Raw genomic sequence first — 13,586 nt, forward strand, 5'->3', positions numbered from 1 at the left:
TGAATATTGTGACGTAATACTCAATATTGTTGAAGATGTGAAAATTCAAGGCTACAGGGCTACATAAGCTCCTTCGACCTAAAAAGCCAAGGCTACGACAGGGCTATGACAGGGCTACCCAAGGCTACCCGTTAATTTCATTAGTCTCATGTTTTTCTGAGTTCAATGGCGAACTATACAACTTTTGGCACTTTTTTACTGGGGCGAAAACGAAAGTAGTCTAGAATATTATGACGTAATACTAAATATTGTTGAAGATGTGAAAATCCAAGGCTACAGGGCTACTTAAGCTTCTTCGATCTAAAAAGCCAAGGCTACGACAAGGCTAAGACAGGGCTACCCAAGGCTACCCGTTAATTTCATTAGTCTCATGTTTTTCTGAGTTCAATGGAACTATACAACTTTTGGCACTTTTCTATTGGGGCGAAAAGGGGAGTAGTCTTAAATATTGTGACGTAATATTAAATATTGGTGAAGATGTGAAAAATCCAGGGCTACAGAGCTACATAAGCTCCTTCAACCTAAAAAGGCAAGGCTACGACTGGGCTATGACAGGGCTACATAAGGCTACCCTGTTATGTTGATAGTCTCAAGACTTATTTTTTCTAACGTCTGTTTTTTTACCATTTGCATTTGTCTTTAGGATCATAAAACAACTTTTAGCACATCGCTTGCGACCGAGTTGGGCCAGCGGACGGCTAACATGATCACTTACTGCCAAAAGTATTTTGTGTTAGTACGAAATTGGGCAGAAAGATTACGGACTGCTTGTTGGGTCAGGGGCAAATGAAGGTGAGATTGGCTGTGTTCGTAACACAATTGAAGTATGGTTCGAACTAAAATGAAAAAATTAACTAAGTCTTACAAAAATATCTAAGTTGAAAATAAATTGAAGTATAATTGCATTGAGAATAAATTGAATTTGAAGTTATAATTGAAGTGTCTATGTAAAAAGTTTAAGTTGAGGAAAAAATATAACTTGAAATGGCTAAGGGGTCAGTGCAAAAAAGGCAACACCCCGGCAAAATGCCAGACAGGAAAAGCAACCACTGAAAAGAAAAAGCAAAACTTACCAGCTAGCCTGGGTATGAAAACTGTGTGAAAAGTGTGTGACTAAGACATATTTGAATTGAATGACTAAGTCTTGTTGAAAGTTGAAATTTGGAAAATTGATGTTCACCTTTCAAGTGCTCCTTTTGGAATGAATGCAAAATTGAGAATGGCACTGCAATTTATCAACTTGTGTATAAAATACAGACCAAAAATTTATAAATGAAAAATGCAGAATAAAGCAAAGTTGACATATACTATTGAAATTTATTGAATAAATTGACATAAATTAACTGAAAATGTCCAAAAACACTGAAAATCCCAAAAATGCAAAAACAGAGAACAAAACACAGACCAGAAAGAAAAAATGGCCAAAAAGGGCAAAACACAGAAAAAACTGAAAAGGTCAGAAAGACAAAAAACTGAAAACTGCAGCTGATGCTGTGACACTCCCCCCACAAATAAATAATAAACTAATTTGAAAAATTGAATTGAAAAAATATCTCAAGTTAAATTGAATTATTGCATTTAAAAAGTTCTTTTGAAATATCACGTTCATCAATTCCATGTATGAGAATTAAAGATCTCACAGACCGAGTAGTGACACGTTTAACATTTTCATTTCCATTTTGGTATTCAACCACCACTTTGCGAACTTTGTTGTCACGATCGTTGATAACAGATTTCACAATTCCGTATTGATATGTTGAGGATAGGACCGAGTCCTGTTTGGTGAATAACACAATATCACCAGCTTTCATGTTTGTGCTGGTTTTGAACCATTTTGGGTGTTCGATTAGGTTAGGAACATGGGAGACTAGCCAGCAGTCAAACCATGCATCGTGGATTTTCTGATTTGCTCTTAGTATCTTGTCGAAGTCATTTTGGACTGATAACGTTCCACTTGGTCCACGGTTGTTGTTTCGTCCGAGTAGTAACCTGTTTGGAGTGATTAAGTCTGCCATCTCAAAGTTTCCTTTGACGTTTCGGACAGCAATTGGCATGTCGTTGATTGAATTGGCGACACCAGCAGCAATGGTTTCCCATTGGATTATTGAAAGACGGTCTTGGTGCATCGATTTCTCCAATGACGATTTGACTGCCTGTATCTTTCGTTCGACACGACCATGATGGTTGTGGCCACCAACAGGACAGACTTCAAAATCAATTTTTTAGTCACGATGGAGTTGAAATTTGATATTGGTTAAGTTGAGCCTCGTTGTTTCACATGCTTTGACAAGTTGTCCGCCTTCGTCTGTCAGAAGCTTGTGTGGGTATCCAACTTGACCAGAGAAACGTGTGAATGATTGCAGGAATGATGATGTGGAATAATCTTCCATGACTTTGATGTTGATTGCTGTGGTTGTGGCACATCAAAATACAACTAACCAGATCTTTACAGTTGTACGTTTGTGGTGTTAATGTTAATGTATATATTCTTTAAAGTCGAAAAATGTGTACAAATCTGTACTAGCTTTAAAGCTAATAGAGTTCGACTGCCTATTTTACAAAATGAATCATTCATCATCATCTGTTAATGCCCAATCGCTGACGATTTCTTCTGTAGAGCATTTTGGTTTGTAATTTGAAAATATTTTTGTTTGGTTTTGTAATTTTTTAACGAGGCGTAGTTTTGTTCTTGGGCTTCCTCTTACGCGCCAGTTGAATGCTTTATCGTTATTGTTTTTGTTGAGTTTCTTTGCTTGTTCGTGCATCTCCTTGATCTTTTTCCGTTCGTTGATTGTGAAATCTTCCGTTATACTTACCTGAAAGAAACAAGTTTCTTTTAGCATGTGTAAATTCTTCATGATAAGACCTTTGTCATGTTGACTTTGCAGGGTGACCTTCAGAGGACGGCCATTTTTTGTTTTTCTGTCTCCTAATCTGTGGTGAGTAACATTGATTTCTGGAACATTGATGTCATCTAGGAGTTCTCGGAACCGAAATATGTCATATTTTTCCCATTTTCTTCTTCTTCCTTATCTGGGCCTGAATATTCGAGAAACCCGTGAACGATCATATTCAGTTTTCTAGATTCTATGTTTCTCTTTTCACTTTCTTCCTTCCGTTTTTGTTCTTCGGCAGATTTTTTGCTTCTTGGTAATCTCGGCGTATGTTTTCTTTGATGTTTCCGTCATTATTTCTGCTGTGTGCTTTATTTCCTCCTTTATCATGCTTCTTGTCTTTTCCTCCATCTCTTGTAGTTTTCCTGCCAGAAAGGTTTTGAGGTCATTTTTGATGGAATCACGGGTTTTTGTGTTGGTGTTGACCTCATTGTTCAGTTTTTGTATGACGTCGTCTTTCTTTTTAAGTTCATTTTGCATCATATGTTGAGTGTTTTTTCCCACTTTATTTCTTAGGTTTTTCGTTATTCGTACGCAGTTTGAACATAAGTAATGATCGTTGTAGGATGTCACGAATATTTGTAATTGATACAGGGGTAACTGTGTGCACTCATAATGAACTGATCTTTTACATTTTTTGCATGTTAAGCGATCCAGGTCATCGTCTTCAGTACATCTTGACGGCGTGCAAGCTTGAGGTGGTGAGGCTGCTTCGAAAGGCTGATCTTTATCCATTTTGATGTTATTTTCATGAATTTTGATGTTTTTATTTGTTTTCAGCCATTTTTTCGAAGAGCGTTGCAAAAGCGTCTGATCTAGTTGACGTCAAATAAAAACTGAGAGTAGCTTGAGAATGGGCCAGCAAGATCGACTTGTGAAACGTAGAATGCAGGTGCGATGACCAGGTTGTCTTGTGATAAGGGACCCATCTGCACAGCAATTGTCTGTTTGTTGAGGTATCTACAGCGCAGACATGATGTTCGTATCAAGGTAACGAGGGATCTTCCTTCAAGGATGAACGCTTTCTTTAGGATTTCACGCCATGTTGATTCGACACCAGAATGTTTGACTGAACTGTTCCAGTGAACCTCGTTTATGATACTGATGGCCAGCGGTGAATACTTTTCTACGATTGGTACGAAGAATGATGTTGCTTGTAGGTCTTTCATTGTTGACGTCATCTTTCCAACGACAGTTATAGAATCGGTTGGTAAAATGCGTCCGATGTGATAGAGAATGTCATCTTTTTCGATTGAGATTTTTCCAATTTTTTGTTTGACGAATTGTTTGATTTCTCCCCTTGCTTTGCGGAAGAAATACTTCTCAGCATGCGATATCTCTTCATCTGTGAGAATAATGTGTGGTTGTAATTTTGGTTGAAATGTTTTCGCTTCTCTTGGTATGCGAAGGAGTTTGATGTATCGTTGGACAATTGCAATGATTCTCACAACTTTAGAGAACGAATGGCGGTTTGGATCCACAAGATAGTTTGAGAATTGATACCTTTGTTGAGCTTGTTTAAGGAATTCGTCATTGATCATTTGACTGTGGTAGGCATTGCAAGTATGTGTTGAAGGATTCTTGACTTCTCTATGCGCTTGTTCCAGTTCAGCTTGTTTGAGAGTGATTTGTTTTGCTGTTGATGCTGGAAATTGAGATGCATCCTGTTTCATCCAAGGCATGCCATTGATCCATTGAGATGATTGGTCAACATCCTCTAGTGTTGTGCATCTTCTTGTTCCTACATCAGCTATCATGTCGCTTGACTGCACATACTTCCATGATTCAATGTTGGTTAAACGATGTATCTCATTGACACGGTTTCGAATCCATTGCTTGAGCTGAAGTGTCATGTTTGTTATCCAATAGAGTGTGATCTGAGAATCAGTGAAGTTGAAGCTCTCAGAATGAGTTGAATTGAAGGATTTTCTTACCACTTCACTTGCATGAGTGTCGGTAAGTGCTGCGTATAGCTCGCCTCTTGGTTGGGTGTAATCGTCTGGCACAAGTCGTGATCTTGCAAATATGAGTTGACAGGAATAGTCGCCTTGTTTCCTTTTGAATCCTGCGTAGATTGAAGCACATATCAGATCTTGGCTAGCGTCGCCAAAATCCAATGTGGTGATGTTGAGGTCAACTGCGTCTAGTGGCACAATTGCTCGATTGAATCTGATTGATTTGATGTCTTGTATCATTTCAAAACGTGATGACCAGAGATTTCGAAGGTCGTTCGGTAAGATATCATCCCAGTCCATCTTGCGTCTAACAAGATCATGAAGGTCAAATTTTAATGTCGCGGTGATTGGAGTAAGAAGACCAGAAATGTCAAATACCTCTGACGCTTTAGAGACGCATTGTCATCGTGTTAGATTGATTGGCACTTCTTTGATCTCTTTTGGTTTCTTCCCACGATATTTCTTTGAGAAGTTGAGTTGCTGAATGTCAAGACAGATTTGATCTTCTTTTGGGAACCACTTGTGACCAGCCAACGATACTGATTTTCTGTCGCTTGTCAATGATTCTTGTGGTAGTTGGTTGGAGAATGTGAATCCTTTTAACGAGAATCCGCCATGGTTGACAACCATTTCAATTCGATCGGCTAGTTGTTTGGCTTTTGGTAGTGATGGTTGGCCGGTTAAGCAGTCGTCAACGTAAACGTCTTCTGTGATAGTTTTGAAAACGTCCGGGTAGGTGTCTTTAAGCTTTTGTTCAGACTTCAAAACATCCTGTTTATCTTCTGGGTGTTTTGATAATCGTCTCAATTGTTGATTGTAGACTTGAAGCGCAATTTTTCTGTTTGGTGATAGGTAAATGGATGGGTCGTTTAGGAGAGGTAGATGTGCTGTTGATGTTTGATTGGATATGTCAATATCGATCGATTCATTGATGATGTGTTGTTCAACCTCCTCCTGCACGCTCATGACCTCATCAGTAGATTTTAGATTATTGCATGACTGACATCCACGACAGTTGATGCATCTGAAGAGGAATTCACTGCCCACGGCTTGAGATTGTTTGAAGTGTTCTGATTCTTCTTCGATTGCTGATTTGGATGGGATGAAGATGTCTGCTTGTTTGTCAGTATATCCAAGTATACGAAGGTCAGGATTAACGTGGTACCCTAACTGGAATAGCTTGTGTTAGTTCTTTACAAACTGAGTAGAATTGAAGTGATGATACTTGATGTTGTTGAACACTGGATGAGGTCCACCAATGACCCCAGTTGATCCATCAGGGCTCCTGAAGCATGATGAGTAGATGGTTAGTCCGGATGGCATCTTGAATATTTCCTCCGGGAAATATCTTGCATACTTGATCCCAATCATTAAGTCTGTGTGACCACCAACTTGCTTTGGTACAGATGGAAGATTGGAGAGATTACCGCCACAGCAAACATAGTCTTTTTGCAAATCATTGATTACTTTGCCATGAAGATCATACATTGGGAACTTCTGTGTGATTTGATCCATGCAGGGACCAATGAATGTTGCGTCACCCCCGTCAGCCAGTGGAAGGGTGACAGTGTAGGTGCCATGGTTGGATTGGCTTGATACTCCACCAACGCCACCCATTGTGATTGGACCAGCATATCGTTGGGTTGCACGATTGCCAAGTTGAGTGATAGCGTGATGTCGAACGAAGTTGAATCTGTCCTTTGATCGTGTTTGCATCAATGGTACAGTTTGTTGAACCCTTTCTGTTCGAATGTTGGGTCAGGGGCAAATGAAGGTGAGACTGGCTGTGTTCGTAACACAATTGAAGTATGGTTCGAACTAAAATGAAAAAATTAGTCTTACAAAAATATCTAAGTTGAAAATAAATTGAAGTATAATTGCATTGAGAATAAATTGAATTTGAAGTTATAATTGAAGTGTCTATGTAAAAAGTTTAAGTTGAGGAATAAATATAAGTTGAAATGGCTAAGGGGTCAGTGCAAAAAGGCAACACCCAGGCAAAATGGCAGACAGGAAAAGCAACCACTGAAAAGAAAAAGCAAAACTTACCAGCTAGCCTGGGTATGAAAACTGTGTGAAAAGTGTGTGACTGAGTCATATTTGAATTGAATGACTAAGTCTTGTTGAAAGTTGAAATTTGGAAAATTGATGTTCACCCTTCAAGTGCTCCTTTTGGAATGAATGCAAAACTGAGAATGGCACTGCAATTTATCAACTTGTGTATAAAATACAGACCAAAAATTTATAAATGAAAAATGCAGAATAAAGCAAAGTTGACATATACTATTTGAAATTTATTGAATAAATTGACATAAATTAACATAAATTAACTGAAAATGTCCAAAAACACTGAAAATTCCAAAAATGCAAAAACAGAGAACAAAACACAGACCAGAAAGAAAAAATGGCCAAAAAGGGCAAAACACAGAAAAAACTGAAAAGGCCAGAAAGACAAAAAACTGAAAACTGCAGCTGATGCTGTGACACTGCTGGTGTCCATTTTGACGTCATTTGTGGAGCACCAAACTCCTGGGAAGAAATCGTTGACAATTGGGTGCCAGGAACACAAATTGGCCGTGCATTGGAATCGTTGAGAGAAGCGATGAAGTCCGGTGATCATGCAGCTTTCCGAGGAAGAGTGTACCGGAAGTATGAAAAGGGTAATTTCATACTTGACATTTTTATCAATGACCTTTCCAACGCTTTTCTATACACCTAAGTCATTATCTAGATATTAATACTCATTTTACTCCTTTTCTTTCAGCAAACTTCGCCTATCACAAAATAGGTAGCGCAAAAACTTATCTTAATTCCATCATTGTCATTCCACAAATCCAAGATGCGATCATGCAACACAAGGCGGCATTACTAGGGATTCTTTCCGACCCTGGATGTAATGTAAGACATATTATTCCTATACACATCGATACCGATTCTATATAGTCGATTTTTCTAGCTTTGCTAGCTAACAAACAAACAAACTTGGCTTTGTTCTGGCTTCTTCAATAAACGGAAGAAAAGGTAAAAATCAAAACGTACTAGTCTGCAGAAGAACTTGATTTTCTTGGAATAAATTTTAATTGTTGAGGAAAATACTCCAAATTTACGATTCTCGTGAAAATGAGGTCTCACCAAACAATATGAATATGATGATATATGAAATATTTTATTTCTGAAATAATTTAATTGTATTAAACCGTGTTTTATTTTCAGGTAATCAGTCAAATTGTATTCGATCCCGATATAATCGAAATAAGCGGTAGACTGTATTACAAGCTATCAAGCAGATCTCTCACGTCATGCCCCTACAAACCAACAGATAAGAGGACGAATTTCGCCGCGTATATTTAAAGAAGTACCGGACAAAGTGGATAAAACTGGTGGTGTTTTTGCCGACGCTGTGGAAAACAGTTTTACAGATATTAAAGAACAAATGGAATTCATTGTCAAATTTTACCAGTGCTTGCTTGCATTTCAGCTACCACAAAAGACAACAAAGCTGTCACTGGTTGGTCCAAAAAATTCAGAAAAACCTCGTTCGTCAACGTTGTCAGAGGATTGACCCATCCTGAATTTATCGCCTCTTTATCAAAGGAAAAGATCTTTGGCATGTCTATGGTCAACAGTGACACTCAATTCATCTTTATTGACGAGTTGAGTTCCGAAATCATGGCTGGTGATCAAGCCAAAATCCTTCTTCAAGGTGGTCCAATCACGGTGCCAAGAAAACATGAAAAACCTGAAATCGTTGACAACCAAGCAGGTGAGCCAAGAAAGTTATTTATTCTACAACTTATTTTCAAGAAAAACTATTATTTTGCTTTTAACGCATCTGACTTTTTATTTGTAAAAAGACTTGTCCTTTCTGTTTTAAAGAATTTTCGTCACATGCAACGTGAAACCAAATTATGGCGATGATCAGAGGAACGTGGAAGACAGACTCAATTACATGGACACGGTACCATTGGCAGTGACGGACACAAGCGCTCCAGAGTGGATCTTGGATCACAGCTTCGAAATCTTGCTGTGGATGGTTGATCAGATGAAGCAATACGATTGTTACGTGGCAAGAAAAACACTGTTTTTCGTCCGTGATGTCACCGACTACGTTCAACCAAAGGTAAAATTCAAAGTTAACATTTGTGTTAGTTGGTAACAGATACTCGGCGGATTTATATTCTAAGGCATAGAAACAAATTTTTCATTCGTAATTCTATTTTTTTAGATCACACTTTGTCTGCCACAAGGAGATTTGATGGAACTGGCAGGAGTACGTTGTGAAGCTCAACAGCAAAACGCTCAAAATCATGGTAAATATATTTTATTTCTAATTCCCAGTAGCAATAATCGAACAATGGTTTTTCAAGATTTCACCAAAAGGAACCGTCTCATAGTTGTGCTCAATTCATTTTCAGATTGTAATACAAGTTCTTCGACGAACTCGAGCAGCGAACGGGTGGTGACAAATGATCGACCAGGATTTTCGAAGTGGCACAACGATTCACCTTCGAGTGGCTCTGAAGGTGCCATTAGTAAGTTTTTTCACTCATAATCTTTTGAAATCTAGTGAAATTTATTGGCACTGCATCATGTGCTGACTAATACAATGAACCTTTTAATTCGACTTTAATACGTTTTTTTCTTTTATTCAGCTAAACGTTTGGAGAGAATCTCTAAAAGAAGGCTCACAAAGAAGAGACGTATAGACGAGAGTAGCGAGGATGAATCGGAAGAAGGTAACTTACAAAATATACTACAGATATACTATATATCTAGATATATATCTTTATATATATTATATTTATATATTATATCATTATAATGATATCATATATCAATTTACCCTCACAAATACCATAATCATAACATGTGATTTGAGGCTTATGGATAATCTAAAACTACCTAAACTTGCGGCTTACATGGCCTGGACATAAAAAAATCATCTGAATCTAAAATGGATACCGAGACAAATTTCTGATGCTAAGTGTGCCATTCTTTTTATTGATTTAGAACAACCACCAAAACGCCAAAAGCCATTAGCAGAATCAATAGCGGTTAAAGAACGTAAAGGTAAATTATATTATATACATGGTGTTACAATCGGATTTTAGGTACATGAAAACAGACAACAACAAAATATTTGAATTTCAATTAGTTGTGTCCGATACCTCATTTGGTCTGGCTGATTTTTTACTAACCTTTTTCCCTGCATTTTTAGATCATGAAAGTTTAATGAAAGATGTCAACGAGACGATGAACTACCTCTTGGCACAATTGGACTATTTTTCTTCGTCTGGTGAGTCAAATATTGTCAACATAAACAATGTAGTTTAAAAAAAAGAAACCAGGGTTCGCGCATCGGCTTGTATGCTTAGAAAACTGAATCTGAAAGGGAATTAGAAACAGGAAGGGAAGAATCTGTTTATTCTTCTTTCTTATATTTTTATCTTAATAATGACATAATATACATATATAAAGAACTTTTTCAACATTTAGACGGTGAGCAATCGATCGATTTGGAGGCGACCTTCATAAAAACAACCCATGCTCATTTTATTCATAAGGCCGAGAAGAATAATAAAACCATCTTCAGATACGTGGACATAAATACACCAAAATACTGGGCAGAGATGACTCGGCTCATCGTCAAGTGGTTTGACAGAGGAACAAGATTGTCATTTGCGCATTATAATACATTCGATGACAATTTCATGAGGCATGGTGGTTTGGCGAGGAGAGGGGCTGTTCTGGCTATTGATGCTTGGCTTTTGGTGTCTGGAAGGGTTCGGAACGGCTTTGACATCCTTGGCTATTTGGACACATTCCCTTGGATTGAAAAGGAGTTACAGTCGATCCGTCGACACCTCGACATCATTGTAAAGAGAAAATTGATTTAAAATCTAAATAAAACCTGTCTATTTTATTTTTTGGCATACCTTTCTTGAATAGTTGATCGAAAATATTCTGAAAAAACTTCTTTCTCCTTTTATCAATATTCCTGAATTCCTGAAATTTTGTTTTAATTTACAAAACATTTGCTACCTACGAAACAGAGCTTTACATTGCATACGAATCAAAGTGAATAAAATTTAGGGTAAAAGTTAAAAAATTAAAACAACACCAGTTATACATTCAACAAACAGCAAATATCCATATTTTAAGTGTTTTTAACTTTGGCCTTCTCTCCAGTCTTTTCATAACAACAGGAAGCTTTCTTTTTTTTCTTTATTGAAATTTCTGCGTCGCTCCCGTCTGCGTCGCTCAGCAGCCAAGCTGGAGTCGTTCGTTTAAATCTGACTTTGTAGATTTTTTTCTGCTCATGTGTTTGACAATTTCGTCCACCGTCTTTAAATTTTCTGGGATCTCATTGTCTGTTTCGGACGTAACATAGTCTTCGGAAACCACCACAACGTCACTCATGATGTATGTGACGAGAATGAACTGATTTCATATTCAAACGTTTCCCATTTTATAGATTTTTGGTAAGGTAGATAGATCTCAGTCCTTTATTGTAATTGAACTTTGATCGACGACGTGTACAAATTTCAATGGTTTAAATCTGCTGACTATGCTGACACCTTTAACCCTAAGATACAATCTTTCTTTCTTGAAAATAGAAGAACATGCTTACAATAAACATCATTTGTGCATGTTTTGAAAATTGATATACAACAAAGCTCTTTGAAATTGGATAGCCCTGAGTAGCCCTGTAGCCCTGGTAATTTAGGATTTGTGACATTTTTGACGAAACCGAAAGTAGTCTTACATTTTCAACTGAAAGGCTTGGAAACATTGATAATCTCATTTAAACTAAATTGAACTTAGAAGCCCTATAATGTAGCCCTGGAGTTTTAGTTCTAGTTTTTAAGGATTAATCGAATTTGTTCTTTTCTTTGACATATCATTTTATAAATAAAAAATATTAGATTAAATTTGATCAAATTTTACAAATCTTGACAGGAAAGTTGTACCAATTACAAAAAAATATCAACTGTCATCATCAAATAGTTTTCTAAAACAGGCACGAGTCTCTAGTTCTTGATGGATGAAATTGAAAACTTAAGTCCTTTAAAATCAGGGCCCAGGATTTACGTCCGTACTTTTAGATACCCTGTTTTAAATAACGATCCTCTTCGTTAGTAAATTTCACATTCTTTGTTTGTCTCTTAGTAACTTGTTGTTCAGCAACTTCTCTTTTGACGGCAACATTATCTTTTGGTACATCTAAAACATGACAAGAGCTGTTTGCTGACATTGCAATACCTTCACCTTCCACTGTGTGTGTGATTGTCAGGTCTGCAATTTCATCAAGTGATTCTCTTATTGGCTGATACGGATCTCTTTCGGTTTGATTTGTCGTCTGATTGATGTGAGAACTTGAACCACTAAAACTAGGTTCTCCTCCCTCTATTATACGCTGACTCTGGCTCAGAACCTCGTTGTCGAATGAGCAAGAGATGTTATTGAACATGCTTACCAGGTTTTTGTTAACGTCCGTTCGCGCTTCCTTTGTCATCTTGTCCATGCATTTCTTTCCTTCGACTGTAACGATTCTGGATTGCGTCTTCTTGTAATGTACCTTTGCAACTGTCGAACTGTGCTTTTGATCCTCAGTAATAAAATGTTGCTCTTCTAGATTGAGTCGTTCGCTGCTTTCCGTTTCGATTATTTTCCTGTACCGTGTTGGATTGATGTGTTTGCCAATTGCTTGATGAACGAGAATTGTCATAGCAGAAGTCAGTGACTGAAATTGAATGCCGTTTGTTGAAAGCAGTAAGAAATCACATTGCGGATTTAAACGAGGTCTTATGTGTTCCAAATACAAGTCGATTATTTCAATTGTGTCGTCCGATAAGATTAAAGTGTCAAAAATGTACCTGAAAATATAAAACAAAGAGTTTTATGTTATGATTGTGTTTTTTCTGTTTTGCATCATATTCAACACAAATACTTTTGCTGACTTTTACTTTCATGATGATGATATGTAATGATCTATAATAGCTTTGATTAAGAAAAGTTTGATTCGGTGTATTGATTATATAATGGATCTATTTTGATTAAATATTGATACCTTGATGCTGTTTTAAACTCTTTCTGGTCTACAAATCCACCATTCCCTCTTGCTTTGTTTACCATTCCGACGGTAAGAAATTGATAAGTCATAGGTCTTGAACATTTCACTCTCAGGAACAATAAAGTGGTAATGAATCGAATGCAAAATACCAGTTCACCTTTTGTTAAAAGTCTAGCTTCTTCACTATTGGCAGACTTTTGGATGATCGTTTTGGACTGTCCCATGTGATGAGGTATGACTTGCTCCATGTCTTCTAACGTAGTCCAACTATTTCTAGCAATGAGAGTTTCCAAATCGAGGTTACGATTACAATCAAGTTTCTTTCTTTTACGAAGGTTTTCAGTTGCTCTCCTTAGATACACCTCTACAACAGTAAAGCAACGTAGAGTATTATCAGATACACCGTTTGCCTTTCTAAAATCGATAAAGTCACTAAGAGCTTTCACGTAGTTCAATGCACCTGAAGGACCAACCTTCCAATTAGTCTCCAAAGTTTTCAAAAATGAAATAAAAATTGAAGCTGATGACAGACAGCAATCAACAAATTCGTTTGTCAGCTCGATGTCATTTTCATTGTTTCCCATGGCCTGCATAAAATATTTCATTGATCGTTTTCCAATTTGCCGGTACTCTCTGTTACTTTTTCCTCCTCCACAGGGTGTT

General features: G+C 37.3%; 2 protein-coding genes and 1 long non-coding RNA gene across 3 annotated transcripts; 1 reads left to right on the forward strand and 2 right to left on the reverse strand.

Moving 5' to 3' along the window:
• Positions 1–757: 757 nt before the first annotated feature.
• On the reverse strand, positions 758–2,390 carry LOC136809951 (uncharacterized). The gene is made up of 3 exons (XM_067066515.1): positions 2,279–2,390; positions 1,645–2,206; positions 758–836 (listed from the first exon to the last, which is right to left on the reverse strand). The coding sequence occupies exons 1-3, from the start codon at positions 2,388–2,390 to the stop codon at positions 758–760; spliced, it is 753 nt and encodes a 250-aa protein (XP_066922616.1).
• Positions 2,391–3,709: 1,319 nt separating this feature from the next.
• LOC136809952 (uncharacterized) lies at positions 3,710–5,149 on the reverse strand. The gene has a single exon (XM_067066517.1). The coding sequence runs from the start codon at positions 5,147–5,149 to the stop codon at positions 3,710–3,712; it is 1,440 nt and encodes a 479-aa protein (XP_066922618.1).
• A 4,719-nt stretch (positions 5,150–9,868) lies between these two features.
• Positions 9,869–10,366, forward strand: LOC136809954 (uncharacterized). Its single transcript, XR_010847039.1, has 3 exons — positions 9,869–9,919; positions 10,068–10,145; positions 10,346–10,366. It is a non-coding gene; the product is annotated as an uncharacterized lncRNA (long non-coding RNA).
• The last annotated feature ends 3,220 nt before the right edge of the window (positions 10,367–13,586 follow it).

Source organism: Clytia hemisphaerica, unplaced genomic scaffold, assembly GCF_902728285.1.
Source record: "Clytia hemisphaerica strain Z4C2 unplaced genomic scaffold, Clytia hemisphaerica genome assembly, whole genome shotgun sequence".
Taxonomy (NCBI): Eukaryota; Metazoa; Cnidaria; class Hydrozoa; order Leptothecata; family Clytiidae; genus Clytia; species Clytia hemisphaerica.

Bases quoted from the DNA above. Each gene is read 5' to 3' on its own strand.
- LOC136809951 (XM_067066515.1), bottom strand. From the start codon at position 2,390: ATGGAAGATTATTCCACATCATCATTCCTGCAATCATTCACACGTTTC. The intron at 2,207-2,278 runs GTGAAACAACGA...TTGATTTTGAAG, and splicing joins CGGACAACTTGTCAAAGCAT to TCTGTCCTGTTGGTGGCCAC. The intron at 837-1,644 runs GTCTGTGAGATC...TTTTCATTTTAG, and splicing joins GTTAAACGTGTCACTACTCG to TTCGAACCATACTTCAATTG.
- LOC136809952 (XM_067066517.1), bottom strand. From the start codon at position 5,149: ATGGACTGGGATGATATCTTACCGAACGACCTTCGAAATCTCTGGTCA.